Below are 26,108 nucleotides of genomic sequence, written 5' to 3' on the forward strand. Positions count from 1 at the left end.
TAATTAGATAATTGAAGTCCGTTTGAAATTTGGGCTAGGCACATCGCAGTAATGCATAGAATATTAATTATCCCTAGTAATAGCAGCTATAGGCAAGCAAGATAAAAAATATTCTTATCTCATTTATATATAAAATTATAAAGTATTTTTCTTACTTCATGACCTATAAAACTAAATTATCAAACTTTTTATTCTAGCCATGCCTCATTCACAGTAGAGCTTTATAATAGTATTTTATTGAATGATGGTTAAAACAATATTCAATACAAATTAATTACATGCTTTTCCCCCCATCTTGTGAAGTTTCTACAGAATAATATCTTAATATCATTTCTTATTCTTTAAAAGTTCAGCTAAGACAATGTGACCTCCTCTTATTTAGAAAAAAAAAGTGTTTCCTAAGCTTAGATTAGTTAAATGTCCATTCACATTTTGGATTTATTTGCTCTAATTCCTTTTTAATATAAAACACATGTTCCCATATTTATTCCACTCAGGCAACAATCTTTTATGTACAATTGTGGCAAAGCGTCAAGTATTTTAATTAACAAAAAAGCAGGAAATTATATTTTTGTGTAAAAGAGATAGATTTTAACCTTTGATGCTGCCATTGTCACTTCCAATATGCTGAAGTGTTCTATGGGAGTAGAACTAATGCAGACCATCTCATATGGCATTAAATAGCAAGTGAAAATAAAAATAATTATGGGCAAGAGCTACATGATAGAGTAAGTCTCTTTCAAATCTTATCTCCTACTTTTGTTTTCTTAAATTTACAACTTTACAGATAAATACTAGTTCATAGGACTTGTTTTGTTATGATTTGACAGTAAAAATAAAGTATAGGAGACTTGATTAAGAGTTTATAAGAAGTTTCAGAGACTCTATGAAGAGAGTCTTTTGATAACTTTTATTAGAAGAAAAAAGAAAAACAGGTCTAAAAAAGGAAATATTTAAAAAGTTTTTTAAAAAAGAAAAACAAATGTAGTTCTTGAGAAGAAATGTTCAAATACCTCAGTGAACCGTTTATAAAATTATTTAACATTAAAATGAGTCAGTGAAACACAGGACATAATTAAGTTGTAATTAACTCACCTTTATTTCACTTAGGTCAGAGGTCTTTGTGCCAGCACCTAATAGCTGATTTGTGAAAGGTGTCCCCCACCATTTTTTCTTCCTGTGTGCTGTTAGAGATCAAGCTTGACTTGAGTAAAATGTCTGAAATACTTGAGAGCCAAGGCTCATTATAAACTCAAGGTTTCCTTTAGTTTTATTTTTAGATGGAAATGTAGGAGAGTGGAATTTAGAGCTTAAAAAGTTTAGCTAATGACAGAAAAATAAGAATTCTATGGGAATGGGGTACCATTTCCCATGTTTGTTTTTTTCCCTACATTACTTTGAAGTTCATTGTTATGGAAGTTCAGCTTTTGGCTCTAGACAGAGGCAGTTTTGATAAATCAGCATTGATCTGAGGACGAGAGAGGTTTTTTCTTTCAAGACACACTAATTTACATCTAAAATTAAAAAAATCCTATTTGTTCATTAAGATGAAGTTGTATAGGGTTGGCACTCCTAAAAGTGTGTCAGGTATAGTATGTACAGTCTTCATAATTAATTGGTATAAACCATAACTTTTTGAATATCTGAAAGCATTTGCATATTGTTTTCTCCACTTTCTTCATAATTGGTATAAACCATAACTTTTTGAATATCTGAAAGTATTTGCATATTGTTTTCTCCACTTAAAAGTAAAATTATTGTAAGTAATTTTACTTAATAAAATTCTTAAGTAATTTTACTGAAGAATAAAATTACTTTATTCTTCAGTAAAATTACTAAATTAACAGTGATTGATATAGGTTAAAATTTGATATTTACAAACTGCTTTTACCTGAAATGAAGTGCCTTTCCCACAAAACATGTGCCTCATTCAGATATACATTTTTAATAAATTTATTAACATCCTTGAAGCTATGAAATGCCCATTTCATTTAAGAATATGTTCCCTCTGTTAATTGAGAATTCTAGGGAACGGTCACTTCCTCCCCCAGTTGATCACATTTTTATCTTCATGATTAAGGCAATCATTATCTCCATCAGTTAAGTGCCCTTTGATATTGCCTGATTTATTCAGAAATTTCATGAACTAAAAAGATTGAGATAGTCTGTAGTTTATGATGTGTGGTACACTATGAATAAAGGTACAGAACTATTTCTGTGAGGTGTTAGATATCCTATTTATTTGAAGAAGATTTTCCCCTCGACTACAGAGGTTAACTGAGGTTTTAAGTCACTGCAAATGTGAAGGTTTCAGGTATTAAGTATGATAATCTAAGATGGATAAAATTTAGAGGCTCCTTAATTGTAATTTAAAATTTTTTTCTGACATAATTTAGTATTTTTTGGAGTATTCTAGTTTGGTAAAGGTAACATAGAGGAAGGAAAATTTTTAATTTCTATAAATGATTTTTTTCTTCATAAAAAACATTTTTTAAAAACCCTGCAAAATGGCAGACTTACACCTATTTAAATTATTTTATTGTGATATACTTCACGCAACACAAAAATCAGCATTTCCAAGTGTACACACAGTGGTTTTAGTATATTCATTATGTTGTGCAACCATCACCACTATAGAATTCCTGAACCTTTCAATCTCCGCAATAAGCAACTGCATTTCTGTTAGCAATTAGTCTTAATTCCCTCCCCTTTCAATTTTCTGGTAATCACTCATCTATTTTTCATCCCTATGGATTTGCCTATTCTGGACATTTCACATAAAAAGAGTCACACAATATGTGACCTTTTTTGTCTAGTTTCTTTCAACTTAATGGAATGTTTTCAAGGTTCATCCATGTTGTAGCATGTATCAATACTTCATTCCTTTTTATGACTGAATAATCCCTTGTATGGATTTATCATATATTGTTTATCCATTCATCAGCTGATGGACATTTGGGTTGTTCCACCTTTGGCTATTATGAATAATGCTGCAATGAACATTCACATGCAAGTTTTTAAGTGAATGTATGTTTTCAGTTCTTTCAGTTATATACCGAGGAATTGCTGGGTTGTGTGGTAATTCTATGTTTAAGTTTTTGAGGAACTGCCAAATTGTTTTCCACGGTGGTTGCAACATTTTGCATTCCCACCAGCAATGTATATAATGCATGAGTTTTCCAATTTCTCTACAGTCTCAACGCTTGTTATTTTTACATTTTTTAAAAATTATAGGCATCCTAGTAAATATGAAGTGATATCTCATTGTAGTTTTATTTGCATTTTCCTGATGACTAATGATGTTGAGCATCTTTTAATGTGATTATTGGTCACTTGCATATGTTCTTCAGAGATATTACTGTTCATATCCTTTGCACACGTTTTAATTGGTGGTATTTTTCATTGTTGAGTTATGAGTTCTTTATATATTCAGGATACAAGCCCCTTTTCAGATATATAATTTGAAAAAAATTTTTCTCATTTTGTGAATTGTCTTTTCACTTTCTTGGTAATGTTCTTTGACACACAAAAGTTTTAAATTTTACCAAAGTCCAATTTATCTAATTTTCTTTCATTTCACATGCTTTTGGTGTTGTATCTAAAAAACCATTGACTAATGCAGGTCATGCCAGTTTTCACCTGTGTTTCCTTCTAGAGTTTTATAGTTTTAGCTTTTACATGTAGGTCTTTGATCCATTACAAGTTAATAGCTGTGTATGGTGTGAGGTAGACATCCAAATTCATTTTTTTTCTGTGTGTAAGCATGTTTAATTTAAAATCTTAAAAAAGCAGCAACTATGAAATCACTGTTTCTTTACTCAAATAAACATACAAAAATTGGAACTAGAGAGCATAATTTTAGATAAAATAAAACAACTAATTGCATTATACATAGGGAAATGAATTAATCATGATAATATTCCCATTGAACTTATCATAGCTACTTATTTTACCATTTTTTTACAGTGTGACTAAAATGTAGAGCTATCTGTGAAGACAGTCTAATGGAACACTTTGATCAACAGTGTCGCTAGAAGGAAGAATGTTAGATAATTAGCTTTAGATGAATCTGTCTTTAACTGAATACAGTATCTGATGTCAGCTCCAAGCATGTTTTCTTTTTTTTCCACTGTACTAAAAGAGTTAAATAACCTATCCATAGTACCTCCACGTATTGAGGTCTGCTCCACAGCCAGCATCTTTCCATGCTTCAGGAGGTTATAAATTTGCATTGAGGACTATTTCTCCTAGACTGCTTCTGAAGTCAAGGACAGAGGTGTTAGACAGGATTCATAGTATAATCTGAAAGCCTACTGGCAATCAAGAGGGTCCATTTCCATTGAAAATCTTTCAAACCACAATATATTTGATGAGATCTGTTCTAGTCATGTCAAGAATACTGCCCTTTCTCCAGAGCCATTGCTTTACTGCAGAATTTTTGTTATAAGTGGCTGAGCAAACAGTTTGTTCCATCTTACAGCCCCTTGTGAGTACTAGCTGTTCACTGATCTGTGGAGTACAGAACACCCTTATAATAGTAGCACTCTTTGAAAAATGTTCTTTAAAACCAGAATAAAGCACATTTTGCTCCAGATAATTGTTCTTTAGATGTCAGAAGAATTACTATTCTTTTGTCTCTTTAAAATTAATATTTTTCTGGATTCTGTTGACATATAGTTTATTTTAATTTTTGAATTACTTTGCATTTGAATTTAGAAAATAAAAATACTGAAAAATAAAGATGTGCATCCATTATATATAATAATATAGTAAATAAGATTTGTTTATTTGCTTCTATTTAGAAAATTAGCAAACTATCATTTAGCTGTGTTTAAGTTGTATGTCAGTTATCATGTTGGTATTGTAACACTTGGCTTCCACCATTGGCATAGGGCAATGTAGTTATTTTCATTCATAACATAATAAATTGCTTATTTTTTTTAGTGTTTTCCTTTGTGTCTAGCAGAACAACCTTGTACTTCTTCTGACAAGGCGTGTTGTTAAGTTCAGCTTAAATATTATGTATTTTAAACCTTGGTTGTCTTCCTTTATTCTGAAGGTCTTAGTATTTATTTATTTAGCCCAGACACTCAGATGTAGAAAAATGAGAAACAACAGAAAATAAAAATTAAATTTCTTACATCATATCCCTGACATAAATACACTGAATTCTCCAATATAGTTAGCCATGTTTAGGAAAACTAAATATTATTCTCAGAGTTGCAAGTTTTGAATCACTAGTATTATCATACATAATTTTTCAAGAAGAGCTTATCAGGATTTATTTTCTTTAATTTCATTATATAGAGAGTAAATCTGTACTTTTATGTGTTTGCTCAAATGCTTAAAACAAATAACCCACATCATGTCAGAATGATGCTATATTCTATATACGAAATCCCAACTTGATGATAAGTGTTTAAATTTACTGAGCTATGATTTCATACTGACTCATTAGAATGATCTGGTAATAGTTTTAGTTGAGATGTGTAGTATAACATTGGCACTGAATAGTTAATGGACTAAAATGTTATTGTTGATACTGTGGCACATTTTATATGTAATATTGCATGAAATTAAGGTAAGGATATTTGATACAGAAAAAATAAAGCTGTAGAAAAAATTGCAGTGATATGATGGGATGAGGGAGAATGAATCAAAGTCACAAGCACAATTGGAAAAGTAAATGGATAAAAAAGATAAAGAAAAAAGAATGATTACTAATAAAGAGAAGATGAGTAAGGGAACTAAAGCAGGGGAAAAAAAGAGCAAAGTGAGGGGAAATCAGAAGGTAGTGGAGGAAGCAGAAGTGTGAGACCAAAAATGAATGACTTTTAAGAAAATATATCTTGCTAGAGATAGTGTCTCTTGTTAGAGATCCGAGAAGGTGCGTAAAAAGGCAATCGGGAGTTGGGGGGGAGACCTTCAAGATGGCGAAAGAGTAAGACGCGGAGATCACCTTCCTCCCCAGGAATACATCAGAAATACATCTACATGTGGAACAACTCCTACAGAATACCTACTGAACGCTAGCAGAAGACCTCAGATGTCCCAAAAGGCAAGAAAGACCCTAGGTACCTGGGTAGGGCAAAAGAAAAAAGAAGAAACAAAGACAAAAGAATATGGATGGGACCTGCACCAATTGGGAGGGAGCTGTGAAGGAGAAAAAGTTTCCACACACTAGGAAGCCCCTTCATTGGCAGAGACTGTGGTGGGTGGAGGGGGGAAGCTTCGGAGCCACGGAGGAGAGCCAGCAACAGGGGTGTGGAGGGGAAAGGGGAGAGATTCCTGCACAGAGGATCAGTGCTGACCAGCACTCACCAGCCCAAGAGGCTTGTCTGCTCACCCGCCGGGGCCGGGGGTTGCTGGGAGCTGAAGCTCGGATCCCAGGGAGAGGACTGGGGTTGGCTGCGTGAACACAGCCTGAAGGGGGCTAGTGCGCCACAACTAGCTGGGAGGGAGTCCGGGAAAAAGTCCGGAGCTGCCGAAGAGGCAAGAGACCATCGTTTCTGGGTGCTCAGGAGAGGGGATTCAGAGCACAGCATAAACGAGCTCCAGAGACTGGCTCAAGCCGTGGCTATCAGTGTGGACCCCAGAGATGGGCATGAAATGCTAAGGCTGCTGCTGCAGCCACCAAGAAGCCTGTGTGCAAGCACAGATCACTATCCACACCTCCCCTCCTGGGAGCCTGTGCAGCCCGCCACTGCCAGGGTCCCGTGATTCAGGGACAACTTCCCTGGGAGAACATACGGCGCGCCTCAGGCTGGTGCAACGTTACGCTGGCCTCTGCCGCCACAGGCTTGCCCCGCACTCCATACCCCTCCCTCCTCCCGGCCTTACTGAGCCAGAGCCCCTGAATCAGCTGCTGCTTTAACCCCATCCTGACTGAGCGAAGAACAGATGCCCTTAGGCGACCTACACACAGAGGCGGGGCCAAATCCAAAGCTGAACCCCAGGAGCTGTGCAAACAAAGAAGAGAAAGGGAAATCTCTCCCAGCAGGCTCAGGAGCAGCAGAATAAATCTCCACAATCAACTTGATGAACCCTGCATCTGTGGAATACCTGAATGGACAAGAAATCAGCCTAAAATTGAGGCGGTGGACTTTGGGAGCAACAATATATATATATATTTTTCCTTTTTCTCTTTTTGTGAGTGTGTATGTGTATGCTTCTGTGTGTGATGTTGTCTGTATAGCTTTGCTTTTACCATTTGTCGTAGGGTTCTGTCTGTCAGTTTTTTGTTTTTCTTCTTTTTTGAATCACTTTTTAATTTTTTTATTTTTAATATTTGCTATTTTAATAACTATATTTTATTTTATTCTTTCTTCCTTTCTTTTTTTCTCTCTTTTCTTCTGAGCCGTGTGGCTGACAGGATCTTTGTGCTCTGGCCAGGTGTCAGGCCTGTGCCTCTGAGGTGGGAGAGCCAAGTTCAGGACATTGGTCCACCAGAGACCTCCCAGCTCCACGTAATATCAGATGGCGAAAGCTCTCCCAGAGATCTCCATCTCAACGCTAAGACCCAGCTCCACTCAACGACCAGCAAGCTACAGTGCTGGACACCCTATGCCAAACAACTAGCAAGAAAGGAGCACAACCCCATCCATTAGCAGAGAGGCTGCCTAAAATCATAGTAAGGTCACAGACACCCCAAAAATACACCACTGGATGCGGACCTGCCCACCAGAAAGACAAGATCCAGCCTCATCCACCAGAACACAGGCACTAGTCCCCTCCACCAGGAAGCCTACACAACCCACTGAACCAAACTTAGCTGCTGGGGGCCAACAGCAAAAACAACAGGAAGTACGAACCTACAGCCTGCAAAAAGGAGATCCCAAACACAGTAAGTTAAGCAAAATGAGAAGACAGAGAAACACACAGCTGATGAAGGAGCAAGGTAAAAACTCACCAGCCCAAAAATATGAAGAAGGAATAGACAGTCTGCCTGAAAAAGAATTCAGAGTAATGATAGTAAAGATGATCCAAAATCTTGGAAATAGAATGGAGAAAATACAAGAAACGTTCAACAAGGACCTATAAGAACTAAAGAGCAAACAATGATGAACAACACAATAAATGAAATTAAAAATTCTCTAGAATTTTTGGGAGATAAAATAGTGGAAATAACTACTGCATAGCAGAATAAAGAAAAAAGAATGAAAAGAATTGAGGACAGTCTCAGAGACCTCTGGGACAACATTAAACCCACCAACATTCGAATTTATAGGGGTCCCAGAAAAAGAATAGGAAAAGAAAGGGATTGAGAAAATATTTGAAGAGATTATAGTTGAAAACTTCCCTAATATGGGAAAGGAAATAGTTAATCAAGTCCAGGAAGCACAGAGAGTCCCATACAGGATAAATCCAAGGAGAAACACACCAAGACACATATTAATCAAACTATCAGAAATTAAATACAAAGAAAAAATATTAAAAGCAGCAAGGGAAAAACAACAAATAACACATAAGGGAGTCCCCATAAGGTTAACAGCTGATCTTTCAGCAGAAACTCTGCAAGCCAGAAGCGAGTGGCAGGACATATTTAAAGTGATGAAACGGAAGAACCTACAATCAAGATTGCTCTAGCCAGCAAGGATCTCATTCAGATTTGACGGGGAAATTAAAACCTTTATAGACAAGCAAAAGCTGAGAGAGTTCAGCACCACCAAACCAGCTTTACAACAAATGCTAAAGGAACTTCTCTAGGCAGGAAACACAAGAGAAGGAAAAGACCTACAATAACAAACCCAAAACAATTAAGAAAATACTAATAGGAACATACATATCAATAATTACCTGAAATGTAAATGGATTAAGTGCTCCAACCAAAAGGCATAGACTGGATGAATGGATACAAAAACAAGACCTGTATATATGCTGTCTACAGGAGACCCACTTTAGACCTAGTGACACATACAGACTGAAAGTGAGGAGCTGGAAAAAGATATTCCATGCAAATGGAAATCAAAAGAAAGCTGGAGTAGTGATTCTCATATCAGACAAAATAGATTTTAAAATAAAGACTATTAGAAGAGACAAAGAAAGACACTACATAATAATCAAGGGATCAATCCAAGAAGAAGATATAACAATTGTAAATATTTATGCACCCAACATAGGAGCACCTCAATACATAAGGCAAATGCTAACAGCCATAAAAGGGGAAACCACAGTAACATAATCGTAGTAGAGCACTTTAACACCCCACTTTCACCAATGTACAGATTATCTAAAATGAAAATAAATAAGGAAACGCAAGCTTTAAATGACACATTAGACAAGATGGACTTAATTGACATTTATAGGACATTCCATCCAAAAACAACAGAATACACTTTCTTCTCAAGTGCTCATGGAACTTTCTCCAGGATAGATCATATCTTGGGTCACAAATCAAGCCTTGGTAAATTTGAGAAAATTGTAATCATATGAAGTATCTTTTCCAACCACAACGCTATCAGACTAGATATTGATTACAGGAAAAAAATCTGTAAAAAATACAAACACATGGAGGCTAAACAAATACTACTTAATAACCAAGAGATCACTGAAGAAACCAAAGAGGAAATCAAAAAATACCTAGAAACAAATGACAGTGAAAACATGATGACCCAAAACCTATGGGATACAGCAAAAGCAATTCTAAGAGGGAAGTTTATAGCAATACAGCCCTACCTCAAGAAACGAGAAACATCTCCAATAAACAACCTAACCTTACACTTAAAGCAATTAGAGAAAGAAGAACAAAAAAATTCCAAAGTTAGCAGAAGGAAAGAAATCATAAAGATCAGATCAGAAGTAAATGAAAAGGAAATGAAGGAAACAATAGCAAAGATCAATAAAACTAAAAGCTGGTCGTTTGAGAAGATGAACAAAATTGATAATCCATTAGCCAGACTCATGAAGGAAAAAAAGGAGAAGACTCAAATCAGTAGAATTAGAAATGAAAAAGGAGAAGTAACAACTGACACTGCAGAAATACAAAGGATCATGGGAGATTACTACAAGCAACTATATGCCAATAAAATGGACAACCTGGAAGAAATGGACACATTATTAGAAGAACACAGCCTTCCAAGACAGAACCAGGAAGAAAAAGAAAATATAAACAGACCAATCACAAGCACTGAAATTGAGACTGTGCTTAAAAATCTTCTAATAAACAAAAGCCCAGGACCAGATGGCTTCACAGGCGAATTCTATCAAACATTTAGAGAAGAGCTAACACCTATCCTTCTCAAACTCTTCCAAAATATAGCGGAGGGAGGAACACTCCCAAACTCATTCTATGAGGTCACCATCACCCTGATACCAAAACCAGACAAAGGTGTCACAAAGAAAGAAAACTACAGGCCAATATCACTGTTGAACATAGATGCAAAAATCCTCAACAAAATACTAGCAAAGAGAATCCAACAGCACAGTAAAAGGATCATACACCATGATCAAGTGGGGTTTATCCCAGGAATGCAAGGATTCTTCAATATATGCAAATCAATCAGTGTGATACACCATATTAACAAATTGAAGGAGAAAAAACATATGATCATCTTAATAGATGCAGAGAAAGCCTTCGACAAAATTCAACAGCCATTTATGATAAAAACTCTCCAGAAAGTAGGCATAGAGGGAACTTACTTCAACATAATAAAGGCCATATATGACAAATACACAGCCATCATCGTTCTCAATGGTGAAAAAGTGAAACCATTGCCACTAATATCAGGAGCAAGACAAGGTTGCCCACTCTCAGCCCCAGTATTCAACAGACTTTTGGACGTTTTAGTAACAGCAATCAGAGAAGAAAGAGAAATAAAAGGTATCCACATCAGAAAAGAAGAAGTAAAGCTATCACTGTTTGCTGATGACATGATACTATACATAGAGAATCCTAAAGATGCAACCAGAAAACTACTAGAGCTAATCAATGAATTTGGTAAAGTAGCAGGATACAAAATTAATGCACAGAAATCTCTTGCATTCCTATACAATAATGATGAAAAATCTGAAAGAGAAATTAAGGAAACACTCCTATTCACCATTGCAACAAAAAGAATAAAAAACCTAGGAATAAACCTACCTAAGGAGACAAAAGACCTGTATGCAGAAAATTATAAGACACTGATGAAAGAAATTAAAGATGATAGAAACAGATGGAGAGATATACCATGCTCTTGGATTGGAAGAATCAACATTGTGAAAATGACTCTACTACCCAAAGCAATCTACAGATTCAATGCAATCCCTATCAAAGTACCAATGGCATTTTTCACAGAACTAGAACAAAAAATTGCCCAATTTGTATGGAAACACAAAAGACCCTGAATAGCCAAAGCAATCTTGAGAAAGAAAAATGGAGCTGGAGGAATCAGGCTCCCTGACTTCAGACTATATTACAAAGCTGCAGTTATCAAGGCAGTATGGTACTGGCACAAAAACAGAAATATAGATCATTGGAACAGGATAGTAAGCCCAGAGATAAACCCATGCACATATGGTCGCCTTATCTTTGATAAAGGAGGCAAGAATATACAGTGGAGAAAAGACAGCCTCTTCAATAAGTGGTGCTGGGAAAAATGGACAGGTACATGTAAAAGAATGAAATTAGAACACTCCCTAACACCATACGCAAAAATAAACTCAAAATGGATTAAAGACCTAAATGTAAGACCAGACACTATCAAACTCTTAGAGGAAAACATAGGCAGAACACTCTATGACATAAATCACAGCAAGATCCTTTTTGTCCCACCTTCTAGAGAAACGGAAATAAAAACAAAAATAAACAAGTGAGACCTAATGAAACTTAAAAGGTTTTGCACAGCAAAGGAAACCATAAACAAGATGAAAAAGACAACCCTTAGAATGGCAGAAAATATTTGCAAATGAAGCAACTGACAAAGGATTCATCTCCAAAATTTACAAGCAGCTCATGCAGCTCAATATCAAAAAAACAAACAACCCAATCCAAAAATGGGCAGAAGACGTAAATAGACATTTCTCCAAAGAAAATATACAGATTGCCAACAAATACATGAAAGAATTCTCAATATCTTTAATCCTTAGAGAAATGCAAATCAAAACTACAATGAGGTATCACCTCACACCAGTCAGAATGGCCATCATCAAAAAATGTACAAACAATGAATGCTGGAAAGGGTGTGGAGAAAAGGGAACACTCTTTCACTGTTGGTGGGAATGTAAATTGATACAGCCACTATGCAGAACAGTATCGAGGTTCCTTAAAATAGTAAAAATAGAACTACCATCTGACCCAGTAATCCCATTACTGGGCATATACCCTGAGAAAACCATAATTCAAAAAGAGTCATGTACCGCAATGTTCATTGCAGCTCTATTTACAATAGCCAGGACATGGAAGCAACTTAAGTTTCCATCGACAGATGAATGTTTAAAGAAGATGTGGAACATATATACAATGGAATATTACTCAGCTATAGAAAGAAACGAAATTGAGTTATTTGTAGTGAGGTGGATGGACCTAGAGTCTGTCATACAGAGTGAAGTAAGTCAGGAAGAAGAAAACAAATACCATATGCTAACACATATATATGGAATCTGAAAGAAAAAAATGTTTCTGAAGAACCTAGAGGGAGGACAGGAATAAAGATGCAGACATAAAGAATGGCCTTGTGGACTGGGTAGGGGGAACAGTAAGCTGGGACAAAGTGAGCGAGTGTCATGGGCTTATATACTTTGAAATGTAAAATAGATAGCTAGTGGGAAGCAGCCACAAAGCACAGGGAGATCAGCTTGGTACTTTGTGACCACCTAGAGGGGTGGGAAAGGGAGGGTGGGAGGGAGATGCGAGAGGGAGGAGATATGGGGATATATGTATATGTATAGCTGATTCACTTTGTTATAAAGCAGAAACTAACACACCATTGTAAAGCAATTCTACTCCAGTAAAGATGTTATTAAAAAAAAAATAGACAATCAGGGAAATAGAAAGCAGTGGAAGTAAGGTAATATTTGAGTTTGGCCTAGGTGTTTATCTTTTTAAATAAAGTTTTGGGAAGAATTGTATAAGAATGTGAATTTTTTCAGCATGTAATTCTGCCTAATTATTATGATAGACCATAGTTATATTATTAGCTAAAGACTGAACAAACTCAAATTTTCAAAAAGTACAAAAAACTGTTAATTAAGAAATTTGCACATAAGAATTTTGTTGCTTCATAGTGTAAAGTGAACATTAGGTAAAGTATATTTATAATAAAAATAACTAAGCTATCAGTGTATGAAAACAGTGATCAGTTCTACTTTATTGCTAAAAAAAAATAGAATTTGTCAATTTACAGATAGGCCTTAGTGCCTGTTAAGATGGAACCATTGTTTTACATCCTGTTTGTCTAGCCTGAAGGCAAACAACTATGAAGATCAAATATCCCACATAGTCTTTGTTTTTCATTATTTTAATAATTAACTCATTCAATGCATTCAAAACATAACTGTTTAGAAATTTGCAAAAAAGTGGCAGGAAGAGCATTATTATTCATGTTTTCATTTTATGTTATGCATTTGTTCAACTATCAAACTCTAATTGGTATAAAATACATTTTTCCTACCTATGGTTACATTGCCCTTTCAGTGAAAGTAGCTTTTAGTACCATCAGGCAGATTCCTTTTCAGTAGGCCGATATTTCTCACCCTTTGCAAGTGTTTGGTGCTTCTCTTACTTTTGATTATATGACATTTGATTCTTAATCTCCCCATAAAATTTCCCAGTGATATATAGCTTTAAAATTAAAGGGGTCATTATGGAATTTTTGAGAAATGTTTAAAATCCTGTGAGTTACTTGTAGTCCCCATAGAATATTATTATACTAGATCTGAAATAATTCATTACTTAGATTATTAAACTAATAACTAAATTTATATAAGAATATTAAAGAATTAAATTCACTTTTAAGGTTATTAAAAATTCATAAAAACTTTTATGTTAGTGTTGAAGTTTTATTTTGCTTGTTGAAGCTCATTGAGAGGTTTACTTGTATATTTTCTATGCTGTTATATTTTAGTTTTTTTTTTTTTAATGGTTTCGTATTTGGGTGCTTAATTTGAATAAGATTCAGACTTTGATTTTTGTTTTTAAACACTTTTGTCTTTGCCTCTCAAAAAGGATCTCATCTTGTGCTCAAATGTTTGAGATAAAAGCATACAAATCTTCATTGAATTCTTGGGAATTAGCCTGAACTAGGCCAAGAACAAAAATAGCCTCTTAAGTCAAGAAAAAAATATTTTCATTTTCTTGTGCTGACTCCTCACTGCATCTTCATTTAAACCAATCTTTTTATTTCACTAAGCTCAGTATGTTTTTGCTGGAATATTCTTTAAGAATAAGGCCCAGGGAAAATAACTAACTAAACAGCCTAGTCAATCAGAAAAGCTTGTCTTATTAAGTATAACTTGTTAACTGTATTGGATTACTATACATTTTAAAAAGGAGACTTCCCCTTCCCCATATCTTTGGCAAAAATTTTAGATAACTTAATGACAAGGAAAAATCTTTCCCCACTTAGGCTTAGAAAGCTGTGATATTTGAAGTAAAAAGCTTCATTTCATTTTTGATGTAATTATGAAGGCTTTTGGGATGCTGGGATTTTGTTGCTGGTACATCCAGCATTCTATCACTGTCACGTTTGCAAAATTGTATTGGAATATAATTGAAATCATAGTAATTAAAACGTTCCTTCCAATGTTTCCAGGGAAGTCCCTGAAAGACCTGATAGAACCAGGCAGGGGATAAGTACAGCCTTTCCCTGTGTATGCCTGTCACACATGTACACACACACACACTCATAGTGAGTTCACCTTACATTTTGTAACAGTATTGTCTAGGAGCCAGGAACAGAAGATCTCTATAAGTTTCCCTTCCTACCCAAAAGAAACTAATAAACCCAGAGGACTGACATGTAATCCCTATGAAATAGCAATGTAAGTTCCTTCCTATTTACTCCTCTTTTTTAAACAAAGAAACAAACATAATTTTTTCCCCCCAAAATGTATTCCTCACCTTCAAATCCTTAAATGAATTTCTCAGTGTTAGTTCACCTTTTGTATTTCAAATGCCCTTCTGACTTAATGAATTCTCCAGGCTCTTCATTCTCACAATTCTAAATAAATCAAAATTTGGGAGGATAGGTTGATTAGGACAAGAAATCAAGCATGTGATATCATTGTTTGTGATGCTTTTCTATTATGTAGACCTTTTTTGAGAGATAATAGTAAAAAAGTTTTTTGTCAAGAGGTGACATTGAATTTCTTATTTTATTGATTTTTTTTTTCCTCTGGAAAAAAGCAATAAAACACTTTGCCATTGGTGAGACTTGGAAATATTTGTATAACAGTAAAATTTTTAGTATTTTCTGTATTGAAATGCACTGTGACAAAATTTTGAGGAAATATTTAATCATTTTGACCACCTACTTTAAGAATTATAAACTATTAGTATCAGTATACACAAAAAGTTAATTTTGTATGGATTATGCATTTGTTTTTAAAAATAATACTTTTTTAATCTAATAGTTGAGGCTAGTTCTTTATATAATTTACTTTTTAATCCCATTTTTGGGAATACAATTTAAAATTTCTTTGAAATATAGTATTTATCATAACTAGTACTAAAAGAAAAAGGCTTATTTAGCTTATAAACGATTTCCATGTACAGTCACATCATGTATGCAATTAAATAATGAAAGAGTATCATAGTGGTAGAAGTAGAAACCAAACTGTGGACTCTTTGAAAAAGTCTGATTGGGATTTCTCAAGGTTTTTTTTTTTTTTTTTTTTTTTTGCGGTACGCGGGCCTCTCACTGTTGTGGCCTCTCCCATTGCGGAGCACGGGCTCCGGACGCGCAGGCTTAGCGGCCATGACTCACGGGCCCAGCCGCTCCGCGGCATGTGGGATCTTCCCGGACTGGGGCACGAACCCGTGTCCCCTTCATCGGCAGGCAGACTCTCAACCACTGCGCCACCAGGGAAGCCCAAGGTTCTTTTTTTGTTTTGTTTTTTTTTGGTTTTTTTTTTTTTGTTTCTTGCGGTACGCGGGCCTCTCACTGTGGTGGCCTACTCCCGTTGCGGAGCACAGGCTCCGGACGCGCAGGCTCAGCGGCCATGGCTCACGGGCCCAGCCGCTCCGCGGCATGTGGCATCTTCCCGGACCGGGGCACGAACCCATGTCCCCAGAATCGGCAGGCGGACTCTCAACCGCTGCGCCACCAGGGAAGCCCCCAAGGTTCTTTTTTTAAATCAGTCCGATGGGTTTTGGATAATATAAAATGGAACTTTGACCAGTAAGTTTTAAGCCTCTTCGTGTGGTACAAAACAATGCAGGCTCTCTTCAAAACTAGTTCTCATTTACCAGAAAGGTACCGTATTTTGTCCCTATGTAGAGTTCATAATATCAACCTGAAAAACCTGATTGATGTGTGAATATTTGTCTTTCATTTATTAATTCTTATTTTTCCAATTGATGACTTTCTCATGAGGCATTGTGCATATTTTGAGAACGTTAAGGGTTAGTGCATATTATTATACCTTACCCATAAAGTACTCTAACTGCCTGGGGCAATTTAGTTTCTGTGGGTGATAAATATAAGCAAACAAAAAACTTTTTACTTTTTTGCAATCAGAAAATGTGTGATTTCATCTATTATTAATTAGAAACTTTTCAACGAAGCATAACTAGCTCTTAGTTATCTCTATTTGTTATTAGCACTTGGCCTCCTAAAGTGACAGATAATTTGCTTTCCTGCTGTGCTCATGACTTATATTCCTCCCTTGTTTTTGCCATATGTTTGTAATTGAACATTGGTGGTTTCAATGAAGCTATTTCACCTAAGGCTTTGTCTGCCATTGCTGTACAGGATCAGGACCAGCCATGTGGCAGAGGTAATGGTTAAGGAAGTCAGGGGAATAAGGATAAGAATGAGAAGGCACAGCAACAGAGCAGCATCAAATGAAGACTTAGTGCTCCTGGGACCCTTGACATGGACAGTCCACAGCCCATGTGATTAAGAGTTAATTCCATAAAAAGATATAACTCAACTTTTAAAATGAAGTTATTTTATGATAAATTTCTCTGATCATACTCTCTTTTCATCATAATTCTCTGATTGAAAAATTTTAAATATATGGATTTATTTTATGACATGGTGAATAAGACTATAAGTGCCAACTCTAAATGTTGATGTTTTGTGTACCTATGTATGATAGAAAAAACAAATAACCTTCAAGTATTTAAGTATACGTATTTGTACTAAGCTTCAGCACCCGTGCTCTAGGACGTATTTTCTTTAAAAATTATGAAAATTTCAGATTCATCATATAACTTTTAATTGGTTAATTAAAGGGAAGAACATAGGTAAGAAGTATTTATAATTGCTGTTAGCTTTACCAGAAAAAAATTGCTATTTTCTCTAATTTAGTTTTTTTTCAATATTTGCTCAAGTTCTGTGATACGATCCCCATTATTGAGAAGCCTCTGGCAGAACAGGATTGGTACCATGGTGCAATTCCCAGAATAGAAGCGCAAGATCTGTTAAAACAACAAGGAGACTTCTTGGTCCGAGAGAGTCATGGGAAACCTGGTGAATATGTCCTTTCTGTATTTTCTGATGGACAAAGGAGACACTTTATCATACAATTTGTTGATGTACGTTTCCAATTTAGTTTATATGTATATTTTGATATAGTTAATTGAGGTATAATTGTAATAAATGATGAATAATTTGTGATAAATGCCTGTAACACTAACTTTAGCACTTAATTTTTCTTTTTTCTGAATTCCGTAAGTAGAGTGCTCTAAAATTCACTAAAATTTTAACCTTTTTAAGGAAATACATATTTTAAAATTTAAAGTTAAGAATAGTTGTTACAATTTACATTAAATTTAAATACATAAATATTTAATGTTTTAAGTTAACTTTGAACATTAAAGATCCTTTATATTAAAAATAAAAAGAAATAATGTGATATCATAATTTTTTTAGAGAAACTTAATTATGAATTTTATGCTCTTGAAACCAGCCCTTGAAATTGCTCAAAAATGTTACCATGAGAGATTTTTAAGAATATTTTATTAAATAGTAATAATGAAATACCTTAATGAATGGGACAGTGATAGTTGAATTGTTTTTATGATTCTTTGAGTATTAAGGGTTTTTTTCCACTTATGTATAAGCTATTATTTGTTGGCATTAATGAACAATAAATAGAAATCGAAGAAAAATTTTTAAACTGGTCTGGGCATATTGCTTGTTCTAATACTGATTTATTTATTGAAGTTTAAGTATTGTAAACTTATTTGTTACATTCTTTATTAAGCACTCAACAGATGAAGAGTGATCTCAAAATTTTGTTTAACTTTACCCACTGAGAAATTTTTAATATTTTTGTCATAGGAAGGAATTGATGCCTCTATTTGTCATTTTTTACCCCATCATATCAAATGGCATGCATTTTTAAGCTGGCTGTCTGTAGGATTTCAGTTTATGTCCAGGCACTATAGTGATGCTAAGTACCGTACAAGAAGATTGAACCATTATCATTACATGATCTTCAGAGGGTTTTAGGAACATATATGTTCAATTTCATATATAGTTCACATATATATAAGTTCTAGTGATAATATATATTGCATATTATATTATCTATCTACTATATAGATATAATTCTGAGGTAAAATTCACATACCATAAAAGTAACCATTTAAAAGTTGCATTTAGTATAGTCACATCTAGGGATTATATTTAAATGAAAATAAATGCTGTTCAGATGGGTTAAAATAAGTATATTAAAGTATATATTATAATTTTCATACTACTTGTTAATTTTGCATAGTATTCAGACTTCAACTTGATAATTATATTTGCCTACTCTTATACATCCAACCTGTTTCTAATAGTATGTCATCCCTTACTTTCTTTAAATTTGTATGTGCCTTTAAATTATGGATGTAGATAACCTTCCTTATTACAACCAGTGACCATGTTGACAATATTTATAAAATGGTATGAGAATTGTAGAAGGAAAGATGGTAGGTAAACTATAAACTACAACTTATATGAATGTTTCCTTCTATTTTCTAAGCTCTAAAAGTTACTCTTTGAAATATGTCATACATTAAATAAGACTGAAATATTTCCCTTATTACCTCTTATAGTTTAAAATATAACTGTAGGAATTTAACTTAGTACTTTTAGAAACAAAATGGAAAGGGTCCACTTGCAAATTATCACTTGTCTTTAACATTGCCATTTTGTTTTAAGTAACTAAAGTGAACAGCATAATATATTCTAAAAATAAGATATTGTTACAAGTTCACATTTAAAGATTTTATTCGGCTTCCTCTGTCATTGAAATTTTGCAAAGATCTCTTTTAAAGAAGAGAGTACTTGTATTTCTGTAAATGCCTCAGGTTTTCCACTGCCTAATTTTATTTAATTTGCCCTCATTATATAATGTTGAGTTCTTCAATCAGTTGAAAAATAAGAGTTTTAAGGTGAAATCGACTGTTTGGGGAAATTTTAATTGTTTTTCTTCTTGTGGAGGTGAATCTTACTTGGTCTAAAATTATCCCATTTCCTTCCTCATATACCTGTTGTCTGGAAGGGGTTTATAAATGGGGGAAGTCATTACCAGATATTTAATGATTGCCTATTATATTCCAATCAATGAATTTATAATCCATTAGTAGATTATAAAAGCTGTACATAAATGTGGGGTCAGGTGTCCTCAGTGAGGAAGACATAAAGAAATATAGAATTTTGTGGAAAAAAAGTCACATAGTAATCAATGAAAACTTGGGTTTCAGGCCCAGATATGTACTTTACAAGCTCTGGTTTAGGAAGTAATTGGGGGTAATAGCTGATACACTGATTGTGAGAGTCAAACAGTGAATATATTCTTTGTAATGTGTGAAGTGCTATGCAGATCATTAGGCATTTTTACCATTGTTTGAACACTTTATTTGGAAAAACATACAAATGTACTTTGTATGAAATATCAGTGTAATTGGAAAAGTTAACTTAAAAATTTTCTTTCTGGTTCCTATTGAGATTTATTTGTGAAATTTAAATAGTAATGAAAGTATTATTTTAGAATTTATATATTTAAGTTTGAGATATTCATTGATCACAAATAACGTTATTTTTAGCAACATTATCTCTGTCAACTAGAGTCTAGTTCGGCAGTTGTATTGAAGCTTTATTTTTGTATGCATATCACAGTTATTTTTTTTAACAAGGTGTGAAACTCTGCATGCTGTGAACATTATGACTGATCAAGATGGATGCAGATACTTTAGATTTTTACATTTTTTACTACTCTAGCAGAGAATATCTGGTGTTTTAGCTAGTTCAAGCAAGGAGAACTGTACTTTTTATTGGACACTAATTACATTAATTTCATAAAGCCAGATATATTAAGCATAGCTAAGTATCTGAATCTCAGTGTAATTCTAGTGTTATTTACTGACTTATTCCATAGTTACTAACCTGTTTATGGTGCTTGATGTAAAGCCATAGTTAGAGTTTGTACCTAAAACTGTTTATCTTTTGTCATAAATACTGACAGATTTTCATAGAGATTCAAATAGCATTGTTTCATTTGATAAGTTGATATATAATCAAATCCTTGCTTTTGTATAAGGTAAACAAAAAGAAGTGATAAAACAAAGTACTTCAGAAAAAAACTTTTTGTGCTATTATTAATAGGAAAATACCAATTCATATTTCTCTAATTTTATTTATCTGACACATATTTGCTAAAAACACATTTTGGCAGAGTATCATGTTATGCAGTGTAGGGAGGTGAAACTGAAAATGTATGGCCTACTGCTCGGTGAGCTTAAGACCTGCTAGGTGAGACATTAGTACAATTCATGAACAGAGAAACATTAAAGATGCAAATTTAAGGATAATTGAGCCAGACATTTGAATTAACATCTGGTGATGAATTTAAAAATCACAACATAGTAAATATTTTAAAATAAAACCTGGGGGAACATCCTCTACGTAATGGCGTATCATCCTTTTTTATTCATTCATTTCGATCAAAAAATACTAATTGAGCAAGTATTCTATAGAGTCCAGGGATACGGGCCAATAAAACAAAAGTAGCACAGAAGTGGAGGCTGTGAGTAGTTACTATGTGAAATTGGGTAGCTCAGTGTATTGTATCATCAGTTCATTCAACAGATATCTGTTGGATGTGTATCATATGCTGAGTTCCACTTTAAAGTGATGGATGTAGTCTCTGAATGTACCAGACAGGTTTACTTTGTTTTTTTTGCCACAATCTCTAGACTCTTTGAACTACCTTTTAAATTCATACTGTGGATCTTAAGAAAGACTAAGTGAAAGTATATACAGACCCAAAACTTGTTTATATGACAATTCCAAGTTTGTGTTCTTATCCTTGTACAGTTAAGATTATTTTAACTGTTTTACTCCAGCCATTCAAAGATTCAAGAGAAGGCAATACGTTCCTTGAAGTCAAAATGAAATCAGCATAAGATATCATTTTCTGTGCCCCAGACACACAATTAGGGACCTAGGAGACTTCCTTCTTAACAATAAAGCAAAGCCATTCCAAATCCTTATTAATTAGTTTCCAGGAAATACTAATTGAGTGAGTACTTTTAAGACCCAGAGATATAATGGTGGAGCTTACAGTCTAGTGGGGAGGCTCATGGTCATTCGTAAATCACATGCAATATATGTAATTATAAACTTTATTAAGTGCTGTAAAGATACACAGTGCTATGAACACTTTTAACTGGAAAACTTAAGGAAATTACATTTGAGACAACATCTGAAGAATGAATGAAAGTTAACTAGGAAAAGCCTTACCAAAATGTTACTAATTTTATTCCTCAGATTCCCCAACAATCCTTCCTGTTTACTGGTTTAACTAGTAATATAACTAGTCAGTGTGCTTTTTTTATTTGAGAAAGCTAAAATTTATGTTTTACATTTTTATTGTTGGGTATTACCCAAAAAAGGAGTGTTCTAGCCTTTTGTTTTTATTCAGCTTATTCATCTTGGCCTCTTTCAGAAATGATTTTCCCTCTTTCCTTTTTATTTTTTTCTTATGCGTGCTTATCCTTGATGGTTTCTCAGGAGATCTTCTCAGATCTACTACTACTACTACTCAGATCTACTCAGATCTAATATTTCAAATTACACATTCATTGAATCCCCTTCTCATTTTTGTGTGGTTATTCTGTTCTGTCTGACTTCCTTGCATAATAATAGTCCTCTGGAAATATGTGTAGCAACAAAATCTGATTCTACTTTTTATTGTTTTTCATCTATATGCATGATTGATTCTTAAGTAGCACAGTGATAAATCAGGAATGAATTCTAGATATAGTGAATGTTTTAAAAACAAAAATATTGCATACTCTTAGTAAAAATTCAGAAATATGTATCACGGAACATGTGCTTCACAGTTAATACCCCCTTGCGGGCTCACTGTATATTCTTTGAGATCTTAAAAATATATTTTAATTGTGTGCAACTATGTAATTCTTATTTTACAAAGATTGATTCATAACATATTTTTTATTTATACTTCTTATTTTTTAATGATATATTACATGGTTTTTTTAAATGTAATACAAATGACTATCAACAAAATGATCTTCGTAGGAATTTGTAGAAATTTATTTTTTACTACTATTTTTTATTGCTTCTTTTGGAATTCACATAAGAGGTCATTAGTAGCTCCAAAGAGAAATCTCTATTTGAAAGTTAATGTGGATTCTCTCTGTCACATTATTAGTAAAGCCATGTAGAAAAAATTTAAAAAGAATTCTCTATATGTGAACCCAACCTCAGGTCATCTGAACTATAAGAAATTTACACAGATTTGTACAAAGTCAAATGTAATATTCAGAATTTTGAATGTATCAAGAAACAAGTCCTCAACATTTTTGGTGAATGTATTCTTTTTTTATTTTTAATTGTAGTACAGTTGACTTCTAATATTACCTTTGTTTCAGGTGTACATCATAGTAATTTGATATTTGTGTACACTACAAAATGATCACCGTAAGTCGTTACCATCTGTCACTATACAAAGTTATTACAATATTATTGACTATATTCCCTATCCTGTACAATACATCCTCATGACTTATTTGTTGTTTAGCTAGAAATATGTACCTCTTAATCTCCCTTACCTATTTCTTTCATCCCTCTACCCTCTTCCCCTCTGGCAACCACCAATTTCTTCCCTGTATCTATGAGTCTGTTTCTATTTTGTTATGCTTGTTTGTTTTGTCTTTTAGATTCCACATATAATATTTATCTTTCTCTGACTTATTTCACTTAGCATGATACCCTCTAAATCCATCCATGTTGTCACAAATGGCAAGGTTTCATTCTTTTTTATGGCTGAGTAATATTGCATTGTGTGTGTGTGTGTATCTTGTTTTTTATGCATTCCTCTTTATCCATTCATCTATTGATGGACACTTAGGTCTCTTCCATACCTTGGTTATTGTAAATAATGCTGTAGTAAACATAGGGGTGCATGTATCTTTTCTAATTACTGTTTTTATTTTCTTCGGAAAAATACCAAGAAGTTGAATTACTGCATCATATGGTAGTTCTCTTTTTAGTTTTTTGAGGAAACTCCAAACTTTTTTCCATAGTGGCTGCACCAATTTACATTCCCACCAGCAGTGCATGAGGGTTCCGTGAATGTATTATTCTTGACCTTAGTTGCTTAGGTGAACTTTATAAGCAAACAGCCATAGCATCATTTTTAGATTCATTACATTATCTTCATCTTTAAGGAAGTGAATTAATTGGTTTTGCACTGTTTTAGGACTCAGAACTTCACTGATGTCAGAGGAATTGTTTTAAACAAATACTTGCTAGGAATCAGTTTCTCATTTTAGCCCATGAAGGAAGTACTGCTGCTTGTATTACTCACTGTATTAGTTCATCATGATTACTGTGTCAATGGCAGAAAACTACCTTTAGATTAAAAACTAGATATGTTCTTAAGAAAGGGAAACTGAAAATTCCTATTATTTTATTCTCTATTTCTCTAGTTATAAGAGGTATATTAGAAATTTATATAAGGCTTTATGACACTAGTGGCTGACTTTAAAATTTCATTCTGTGTGAACTTCATCTCATTACTTTTTATTAAACATTCTACAGGGGCATCTTGAGTTTGTGTGAGTGTGTGAACTTTCCAGTATTCCTTTCTATGTTAAGTTGTCTTACTTTAACTTTATAGTCATTTTATATGCATTGCATTTCATTTATTTCACACACTTTTATTTATCCAGGCAATATATGCCAGGCACTGTTCTTGACCAGAGGGATACTCAGATGAACAAAACAAAGATAAAAATTTATCATCTCATGAGCTTATATTCTAGAGGAGGAGATAGGCAATAAACAAGATACATAAGTAAAATATATGTGATGTTAGATAGTGATAAATTCTAAGGAGAAAAATTTAGTAAGGAAAAGGAGGTAAGAAGTTTAGCTGGGGTGAGAAAATGGATATTGGATGGCCTGAGTAGACCTCACTGAAAAGGTGACATTTGATGAAAGACTAGAAGGAAGTAAGGGAGCCATTACCCAAACGGCCATCCAAGGAACTATTTCAAGCAGCAAGTGTAAACTCCCTGAGGAGGGAATGTGTGTAGTGTGTTTATAAAACAAGAAGAAAATGAGTGTGGCTGGAGGGGACTGAGGGGGGATGGGGGATTTGGTAAGAGATGAGGTGACAGAGATGATAGAGGACAGATTAGAGGGCCCTAACGATCATGGTAAAGACTTAGGCTTTTATTCTGAGGGAGGTAAAAATTTTGTGCGAAATAATGGAATGGTCTGTTATAACAGGATTTCCTGGCTCTTTACTAAGAGACTGAAGAAAGACAGAGGGAGAAACTGTGTGTGTGTGTGCGTATGTGTGTTTGTGTATATATATACACACATACATATATACACACACACACACATCATTGAGGAATAATATATAATAATAAGCAAATATAATTGTATATATGTAAAGTGTACATATACATATATACATATAACCATATGTATATGGTTATACATATACTTTGTATATATGTAAAGTGTACAACATGATGATTTGGTACACATTGTAGAATAATTGCCAAGATCAAGGTAATTAACACAACCATCATCCCACATAATTAACTCTTTTTTTGTGTGTGTGTGGGAATGTTTAATATCTACTCTCAGGAACTTTCAAGTATACAAGACCATATATTTGGTTCATATATTACTGTTATTATTACATGTTACACATCTATAACATTTTACCTTTCTTCATGTCTTATTTTCATATAAGAATGCCTTCTAGGATATTTGGTTATTTACAGATAATCATTATTCCTTGAGAACATGTAATTTACACTTTTAAGTGTCCTTTGAAAATGTTTCTTATCATATATCCAGATTTGGAATTATTTTTGTAATCCAAGGTTTATTATTTGTATGATGACTTAATAATTGAGTGTGTACTGTATACTAAGCAGTGATTTGCATGTTAATACTTGTTCAGGCCTCACACTTTTTGTGTGAGGACGTCCAAATATTATTTCTGTTTTGAAATAAACTGAGGCATTGAGAGAAATTGCTCAGTGCATTGCACATCTAGTAATAGACTACTGTCCTTAGTGTGAAATATTCTTAAATATCTTTACTAATATATCATAGCAGGTCTGGCTGTTGTATGCAACAATTATTTAGTCAGTTTATTAACAACTGCCTTGAATTGACCCTTAACACAAACTGCCTTGAGTTGAACTATATAGTTAAGTGTTAAAATAAGCTAACGCATGTTTGTTCCTCACTTGATGAAACGAAAATATTCATTTACAAAGCTGTATATAAATTAGATTCTGATAAATTGAATCTAATTTTATATTATGGAAAAGGAAGTTCGTGTTTTTTTATCCTTTAACTGGGAAAATAATCTTCCAGTAATGTAAATAGTATCCAAATTTAGAGAGTTTTGAAATTTCTTATTTCTTAGCATAGAGTTTTCTTAAAATGGAGCATGTTTGTATCTGTATTTGTACACAT

At 33.9% G+C, this 26,108-nt stretch overlaps 1 protein-coding gene across 7 annotated transcripts in view; it reads left to right on the plus strand.

The window, feature by feature from the left end:
• FER (FER tyrosine kinase) overlaps window positions 1–26,108 on the plus strand; it is a 478,023-nt gene that overhangs the window by 221,611 nt on the left and 230,304 nt on the right. For 6 of the 7 annotated variants that reach the window (XM_060143370.1, XM_060143367.1, XM_060143369.1 and 3 more), the window contains one exon: window positions 17,474–17,677. The exons of the other annotated variant lie outside the window; for it this stretch is intronic. In XM_060143370.1, coding sequence (XP_059999353.1) covers window positions 17,474–17,677 — 204 coding nt within the window. The remainder of the gene's footprint in view (window positions 1–17,473; window positions 17,678–26,108) is intronic. 7 annotated transcript variants of the gene reach the window in all.

The sequence above is a fragment of the Lagenorhynchus albirostris genome, chromosome 3, assembly GCF_949774975.1.
Source record: "Lagenorhynchus albirostris chromosome 3, mLagAlb1.1, whole genome shotgun sequence".
In the NCBI taxonomy this organism is placed as follows: domain Eukaryota; kingdom Metazoa; phylum Chordata; class Mammalia; order Artiodactyla; family Delphinidae; genus Lagenorhynchus; species Lagenorhynchus albirostris.